At 44.2% G+C, this 8,403-nt stretch overlaps 1 protein-coding gene across 2 annotated transcripts in view; it reads right to left on the bottom strand.

Moving 5' to 3' along the window:
* Window positions 1-230: 230 nt before the first annotated feature.
* The window catches only part of celf2 (cugbp, Elav-like family member 2), a gene marked incomplete at its 5' end in the record, with an annotated part of 157,555 nt that continues 149,382 nt past the window's right edge, over window positions 231-8,403 (bottom strand). For both annotated transcript variants that reach the window (XM_083902154.1, XM_083902155.1), the window contains 5 exons: window positions 231-331; window positions 1,887-2,067; window positions 3,129-3,272; window positions 4,589-4,765; window positions 8,219-8,341. In XM_083902154.1, the coding sequence (XP_083758280.1) occupies window positions 1,940-2,067; window positions 3,129-3,272; window positions 4,589-4,765; window positions 8,219-8,341 (572 nt within the window). In that variant the 3' untranslated portion in view covers window positions 231-331; window positions 1,887-1,939. The remainder of the gene's footprint in view (window positions 332-1,886; window positions 2,068-3,128; window positions 3,273-4,588; window positions 4,766-8,218; window positions 8,342-8,403) is intronic.

The following is an 8,403-nucleotide window of genomic DNA, read 5'->3' as shown; positions in this document are numbered from 1 at the left end:
CCCACAAAACAGATTCAAAATGAGGTCACATGCAACAAAAAAAGAAAAAACTCCAAAAAAGGTGTGTGGGCGGCGACAAAGGAGGAGGAGGCGGAGCCAGGTTATGATCAGGTGATCTCGGAAAAAAAAACCACGACGATGGCGACACTTGTTTGTTTTTGTTTGTTGTTGTGGAGGTGAGGGGGGGGGGGGGGGGGCGGGGTTTGTTTGTTTGTCTGTTTTTGTGTCTTTGTGTCAAGTTTGTTTGTTTGTTTGTTTGTTTGTTTGGACGCCACGGAGACGGAGACATGCTAGGCAAACGATGAGCTAACAGGCATGGAGATGGTTTGTTCTAAAAGAGGAAAAGAAAAACAGAGAGAGAGAGAGAGAGAGAGAGAGAGTTACACACACAGAGCAACACAACACTACTGCATTGTTTGTATCAAAACAACAACAACAACAACAACGAGGAACAACAAACAAACACGCATTTTAAACGGCAATTACTTAGCTTTAAATTCAAGTGTGTTTTTTTGAATATAAAAGTAGATTAATGTTATAGTTCTATGCTAACAGGCAACAACAACAACAACAACAACAAATTCATTCATTCATTCACACAGAACAACAACAACAACAACAACAACAACAGAAACACCCAAAGCGTTAATCCATCCCGTCCCAGATGGATGTTTTCATTTGTTTTTACGTAAAAATAAATAAAAAAAAGTGGGCGGGGTTGTCATGGTCAGAGGTGGAAGTGGGCGGAGCTACGGACAAACGTAAAACACAAAAATACTAAAAAGGTGGAAAATTGTAGAAGAGACGGAGAGAGAGAGAAGGATGATGATGACGGACAGCAAACGACAGACGAGTGTTTGGATGTCGTGGTTTAAATGGGGCGGAGCTTCCTGTCTGCGATATTCTGGGGGCGGGGTCAAAAAAACCAAACAAAACAAAAAAAATACCATGAAAAACACCCAGACTTTTCCACGAGGGTCGACCTCTTTTTTTTCCCGTCCAATAATAATAAACGTTTGAATAAGTTAACGATAAATAAAATCCTTTTTTTTTTTCTTCTCTAAATCTGAGTTCAGTAAAAATGTCGTAGAAAAATAGAAACGGCTTTTTTTACAAATAACATTTACAGGCTTCTCTGTACGTTTGAATTCTTCTTCTCTTTTTTTAAATCTTTCCACAAACATCAAGTATTTTCAGTTCAAACCCATAAACTCTGTTTTTCTTCTCATTAATATTCAAATGACGGACTTTTATTTTGAAAATCTCCACGCTGTCGTATCTCATTTAAGCTCATTTATAGTTTTCTTTTTAAAAGGAAATAAAACGTTTTCTCGTCGATAAAACGATGCAGCTGTGTGTGTGTGTGTGTGTGTGTGTGTGAGTGCGCACCCTGGTGGTGGACGAGTGTAACTGTTTTTTGGAGAAGCAGCAGGAGGTCAAAGGGCAAATGTGCATATCGTCGTCAAAAATCAAAGGTGAAATAAAGAAAAGAACCTTTTGGTTCAACATGGAGGGAGAAAACTCAAAGTCGTGGCTCCGTAAAAGATAAATAATGATATTTAAATAAGTTTGAACACACTTTAAAAAAAAAAAAAAAAAAAGCTACCCAAGATTTTTCCTTCTTGGAAAAGTTATGACGGCAATGGAAGCGTTCATGTGTCAAAAAATACAAAAACTGTCATAAATAATAAGAAGAATAAGAATAAGAATCATTGCAATTTGACATAAAAATCAAGAAAAACAAGAATAAAAACAAGGCGTGTGTGTGTGTGTGTGTGTGTGAGTCCCTGTGTAAAGAGGTCGTGGCTCGTTTTGCTGTTGTTGTTTTTGTTTGTTTGTCATTTTTTCACATTTTCTCCGTGGGGGGGGGGGGGGGGGGGACTTACCCTAGCAGTGCTAACATGTGGAGCAGATAGCCTAGCCTAGCCTAGCGCTAAGCTCAGTACGGTTTGCTGTCGTTCTTGGAGCGTTTCAGCTGCACCTTCAGCCGCTTCATCCCGATCTGGAAGCCGTTCATGGCCTGGATGGCTGCCTGCGCCGACACGGGATTGTCGTAGCTGACGAAGCCTGGCGACGAAAAAAAACGGTTATGTTAGCCGTTAGCAACAGTTAGCATCCACAAAGCACACAAACAACGCCTTTCATTCCGCAGTCGCTCTGGTGAAATCACGCTAAACGGAAACACCGAAATGTAAATGTGTTCTACTTTTACTCGTAGACTGACGTTTCAGTGGCGTGTTACATGTAAAAATAAGTTTTATGATGTTTCCGCGGCACGTAAAAGTAAACATGTTTTACGAAGTTTACGCAGCACATAAAAGTAAACATGTTTTACGATGTACCCACGGTGCGTAAAAGTAAACATGTTTTACTTTTACTTGTAGACTGACGTTTTCGGGCGTGGTATGCGTAAAAGTATACGTGTTTTACGATGTTTACGCGGCGCATAAAAGTTAACATGTTTTACAATGTTTAGGCGTGAAAGTTTTACTTAAATTTCTGCGGCGCGTTACACCCAAAAGTAAACATCTTTTACTTTTACGCTAAACATGTTTTACGATATTTCCGCAGCACGTTACACGTAAAAGTAAACATATTTTACAATGTTTACGCGGCGCATAAAAGTAAACATGTTTTACGATGTTTACGCGGCACGTAAAAGTAAACATATTTTACTTTAGCTTCCGCGGCGTGTTACGCGTAAAAGTAAACATTTTTTAAGATGTTTCCGCAGCATGTTACGCGTATAAGTAAACATGTTTCACGAGGTTTTTCCGCCAGGCATTAAGCGTAAAAGTTCTACTTTTACTCGCAGACTGACGTTTTCGTGTCGCTTTATGTGTTAAAGTAAATATGTTTTACTGGTATGGGAATAAAGCGCCGGTATCGGTCCGATACATGGGTAAAATCACTAGATCGGTAATCGGTGTAAAATCCGATAAAATCTACAAAATCCCGATGCTATCACATGCTAATGTAAACCAGAGAAAACTTATGATCAGATCACAGCTGATTCTGTTGTTTTTGAGATCTTCAGTTTTCACGTTAACGTTATCGCGCGTCGCGAGCGCAGTTTTTCCCGATGTTTAGCCTCCAGCAGAAGTCGGACTCTTTGGTGTGTGTCGTACCGAAGCACTTGCTAAGGTTTGTCTGTTTGTCGATGAAGACTTTGGCAGAGACCACGTTCCCGAAAGGCATGAACATCTGCAGAATGTCCTGGTCTCCAAACTCCTGCGGCAGGTGGTAGATGAACAGGTTTGCACCTTCAGGACCTGGCAGCGGCAGCAGGGGGCGACACAGAGCACACAGCGTTTTTTCAGCGTCAATTAAAAACAACAACAACAACAACAAAAAGAGAGGGACTGGTGCATTGTGGCTGGCTGTCGTCATGGTAACGCAGCTGAAGCTCCACCATCGGCTGACCTTGAGCTTGTTATTGCTTTTAAACAATGTTGTGCGAATGTTTTAAAGCTCATTGTTGTGTTTCTGCTCTGTTTTCATTGGCTCTCTGCCGGGGTCAAAGGTCAACCCCCACATATGCTAATGAGCCTGACAGGTCCACTTCAATAGTCTCTATATTCTGAGTGTTTAAAAGTCTTTAAAACACAAATCACAACAACGTCGTCTGCTCTGTCTGTTCATGATAATAATAATAATAATAATAATAATTAGAATAAGAATAATGTTACAATCGTGTTCGTTATCAATGTCACTAAAAAGACGTTATTTCACTGATTTAATGATCTTAATATAATATAGATAATAAACAGCTTGACATTAAGATTATTATCTGAATAAATGAATAAACACGTTATGCAAATGAGATGAATCAAAATATTAAGCCCAAATATTTTCAAGAGTGATGGAAAAAATAGCGTTAGCGGTGAGTTAGCGTCAGTTAGCAGTGAGTTAGGTTAGCGATGAGTTAGCAGTGAGTTAGTGGTGAGTTAGCGTCAATTAGAAGTGAATTAGGTTAGCGATGAGTTAGCAGTGAGTTAGTGGTGAGTTAGCGTTAGTTAGCAGTGAGTTAGCGGTGAGTTAGCGTCAGTTAGTAGTGAGTTAGGTTAGCGATGAGTTAGCAGTGAGTTAGCGTTAGTTAGCAGTGAGTTAGCTGTGAGTTAGCAGTGAGTTAGGTAAGCGATGAGTTAGCAGTGAGTTAGTGGTGAGTTAGCGTTAGTTAGCAGTGAGTTAGCGATGAGTTAGCGTTAGTTACCAGTGTGTTAGCAGTGACTTAGCGATGAGTTAGCAGTGAGTTAGTAGTTAGTAATTATTGAGTTAGTGGGGAGTTAGTAAATAGTGAGTTAGTAGTTAGTGGTTTGTTAGTGGTGAGTTAGTAGTTAATGGTGAGTTAGCAGTTAGCGGTGAGTTAGCGGTGAGTGAGTAGTTGGTCAGCGGTGAGTTATTGGTTAGTCAGTCTTGAGTTAGTGGTTTGTTAGCGGTGAGTTTGTGGTGAGTTAGGAGTGAGTTAATAGTGAGTGGTTAGTTAGCAGTGAGTTAGCAGTACTGACCCTCTTTCTGACTCACTGCTGCCCCCTGCTGCTGCAGCAGTGAGTCAGTAGTTAGTTAGCGGTGAGTTAGCAGTACTGACCCTCTTTCTGGCTGCCTGCTGCCCCCTGCTGTTGCAGCAGAGACTGACTGTAGAGCGTGGGCAGCGCTGCGGCGGCGTACTGCTGGATCCCTGAGTAAGCCTGCGTCAGAGCGTCCATGGTCCCCGTGCCGTTGGTCAGGCCGGCGCCGCCCAGGCCTCCGTTCAGAGCCGCCATACCTGAGAGCATTTGAGCAACTTTACATAAAACCCAACAATAAAGAAAGAAGAGTGCACTTACTCATTAGCGCCCCCACTGAAGGTTGTTGTTTTACACCACACACACACACAAACTTGTTTTCATCTCTTCGTGAGGACACATCATCGCCCCTTACTTTAACCTTAACCATCATAACTAAGTGATAAACTTAACCCTTAACTGACCTAAAACCAGGTTTTAACCCTGAAAAAGGTCCTCATGAAGATATAAATACAAGAACACACACATTCGTTCACTGTACACGAACACACACACACACACACAAATTCTTGTACTTGCTGCATACTGAGGACCAGCATTTACACTTTATAAATCAACACAATTACAAATATCGACTTCATGAATTACATCTATAAAGAACCACTGGGTGCAGTACCATAAAATGTCTGCAGGTGGAGCCCCAGAGCAAAAAGGGCTGGAAAATGTTTTTTTTTTTTTTTTGTGTAATTTTTGGTCCAAAATTTGTCAAATCGTCATACTATACTATGTCGACCAAAATGTAAAAACATTTTTGACCAAAAATGTTTAGTCTAAAATTTGACAAAAAAGTCATACTATACTATGTTGTCCGATTTTTTTTTTTTTTTTGACAAATTGAGTATAGCATGTTATAGCAACCTAAGGAAGTGATTTCAATGAAAAATAAAAGTGAGGACCGGCCAAAATGTCCTCACTACGTAAAAATGACCTCACTTTGTTGGTTAAAAACCCTCACTGGTCCTCAGTATGTCGCAAGTACAAGAACACACACACACAAACACAGAGATTTAGTTTACACACAGTAAAGTACATTATGAGTGAGGCTGATGACAGCAGTGATGCATGCGCGCGCACACACACACACACGTTTGAACGTAAACGCGATCTGATTGGCTCACTTCAGCGGTGACCAAGGACACGAGGAGGGAGGAAGTGAGGAGACAGCGAGGAGGTGAGGGTTAAAGTGAAGGAACACTGGTTAGTTTCCTGTAACGTGTTAATATCGCGGCGTGCGGCGGACGCTGTGACATTGGCGTCGGCGTCGTCTTCGCCGTCAGACGCACGGAAATAAATGAGCGTCTCTGAGCTTTGACTGAAGGTCACTGATTTATTCAGGAGTGATCGCAGAGCTGACCTTTACAATTCAATTAAAGGCCTGGATGTGTTTAAATGAGGGGATGATGATGATGGTGTGTGTGTGTGTGTGTGTGTGTGTGTGTGTGTGTGTGTGTGTGTGTGTGTGTGTGTGTGTGTGTGTGTGTGTGTGTGTGTCATGTCTCTGTAAGAGTGTGATTTACAGCAGAAACAGCGAGTGCGTGTGTGTGTGTGTGTGTGAGCGCTCAAAGGTCACAGGAGAATAATGTGGAGGAAGAGTTCACCGTCATAACAGCAGCTGATTAACATCCAGACCTCGTCCTCGCGCAGGTCAGACGCCACAGGACGCCAAAGGAAGCCATAGGACGCCGCAGATCGCCGCAGGACGACGCAGGACGCCATAGGACGCCATAGGACGCCACAGGACGACGCAGAACACCGCAGGACGACACAGGACAACGCAGGGGGCGTAGGACGGCGCAGGACGATGCAGGACAACGCAGGATGCCACAGGACGCCGCAGGACGCCGCAGAACGCCGGAGGACGACGCAAGACGCCAAAGGACACCAAAGGACGCCGCAGGGTATCGCAGGACGCCATAGGACGCAATAGGACAACATAGGACGCCGCAGGATGCCGCAGGACAACTTAGGACGATGCAGGACAACGCAGGATGCCACAGGACGCTGCAAGACGCCGCAGAACGCCGCAGAACGCCGCAGGACACTATAGGACGCCGCAGGACGAGGCAGGACAACATAGGACGCCGCAGGACGCCATAGGACGCCACAGGACGACGCAGGGTAACATAGGACACCACAGGACGCCACAGGACGACGCAGGGCAGCGTAGGACGGCGCAGGACGGCGCAGGACAATGCATGACGCCACAGGACGCCGCAAGACGATGCAGGACAACTTAGGACGCCGCAGGACGCCATAGGACGACGCAGGGGGGCGTAGGACGGCGCAGGACAATGCATGACGCCACAGGACGACGCAGGACGACGCAGGACAACGGAAGCAGATGCATGAATTAATGTATGGAAGAATGGATGAAACACACATATATATGAGTGAGTGAGTTTTATTTGTTTTTAATTGATATTCATTATTTAATCTAATAAAATATGAAGTGCAATGTTAAATAAGTTTATATAATTCTGAGTACGAGGTATAAAATATGTATAAACTTTGAGGAAACTGAAGTTCTTAGAGCGCTCACTCTCCCACACCAAAGTCACTCACTCTCACACACCAAAGTCACTCACTCTCTCACACCAAAGTCGCGCACTCTCCCACACCAAAGTCACTCACTCTCACACACCAAAGTCACTCACTCTCACACACCAAAGTCACTCACTCTCTCACACCAAAGTCACTCACTCTCTCACACCAAAGTCACTCACTCTCCCACACCAAAGTCACTCACTCTCACACACCAAAGTCACTCACTCTCTCACACCAAAGTCACTCACTCTCCCACACCAAAGTCACTCACTCTCTCACACCAAAGTCGCGCACTCTCCCACACCAAAGTCACTCACTCTCACACACCAAAGTCACTCACTCTCACACACCAAAGTCACTCACTCTCTCACACCAAAGTCACTCACTCTCTCACACCAAAGTCACTCACTCTCCCACACCAAAGTCACTCACTCTCACACACCAAAGTCACTCACTCTCTCACACCAAAGTCACTCACTCTCCCACACCAAAGTCACTCACTCTCACACACCAAAGTCACTCACTCTCACACACCAAAGTCACTCACTCTCCCACACCAAAGTCACTCACTCTCACACACCAAAGTCACTCACTCTCTCACACCAAAGTCACTCACTCTCTCACATCAAAGTCACTCACTCTCCCACACCAAAGTCACTCACTCTCACACACCAAAGTCACTCACTCTCTCACACCAAAGTCACTCACTCTCTCACATAAAAGTCACTCACTCTCCCACACCAAAGTCACTCACTCTCCCACACCAAAGTCACACTCTCTCACACCAAAGTCACTCACTCTCACACACCAAAGTCACTCACTCTCCCCACACCAAAGTCACTCACTCTCCCAAACCAAAGTCACTCACTCTCCCACACCAAAGTCACTCACTCTCCCCACACCAAAGTCACTCACTCTCCCAAACCAAAGTCACTCACTCTCCCACACCAAAGTCACTCACTCTCCCACACCAAAGTAACTTCCTCTTTAAGGTTTTATAAGAGTATAAGTATAAGTATTTTATAATTAGTATGTAGTAGTATCATGTGTGTGTGTGTGTGTGATGGTGATGGGTGGAGGTGCAGTGATGATGAATAATAAATACTCACTGTTGAAGTTACCTGCTAGTGCATTAATGTTGTTGAGGCCCACGGTGGCTCCTGCCAGACCCTGCAGAGTCCCCAGAGAGGTCAGAGAGTTCATCGCACTGGCGTTAGAGCTGCCTGTGGTGCCTGCGAGGAAGAGGAGGAGCAGGAGGAGGAAGAGGAGGAGGAGGAGGAGGAGGAGGAGGAGG

Source organism: Microchirus variegatus (assembly GCF_963457635.1).
Source record: "Microchirus variegatus genome assembly, chromosome: 16".
NCBI classification, from domain to species: domain Eukaryota; kingdom Metazoa; phylum Chordata; class Actinopteri; order Pleuronectiformes; family Soleidae; genus Microchirus; species Microchirus variegatus.
The sequence above is the reverse complement of the archived record's forward strand: the minus strand, read 5'-3'. Positions and strand labels throughout refer to the sequence as shown.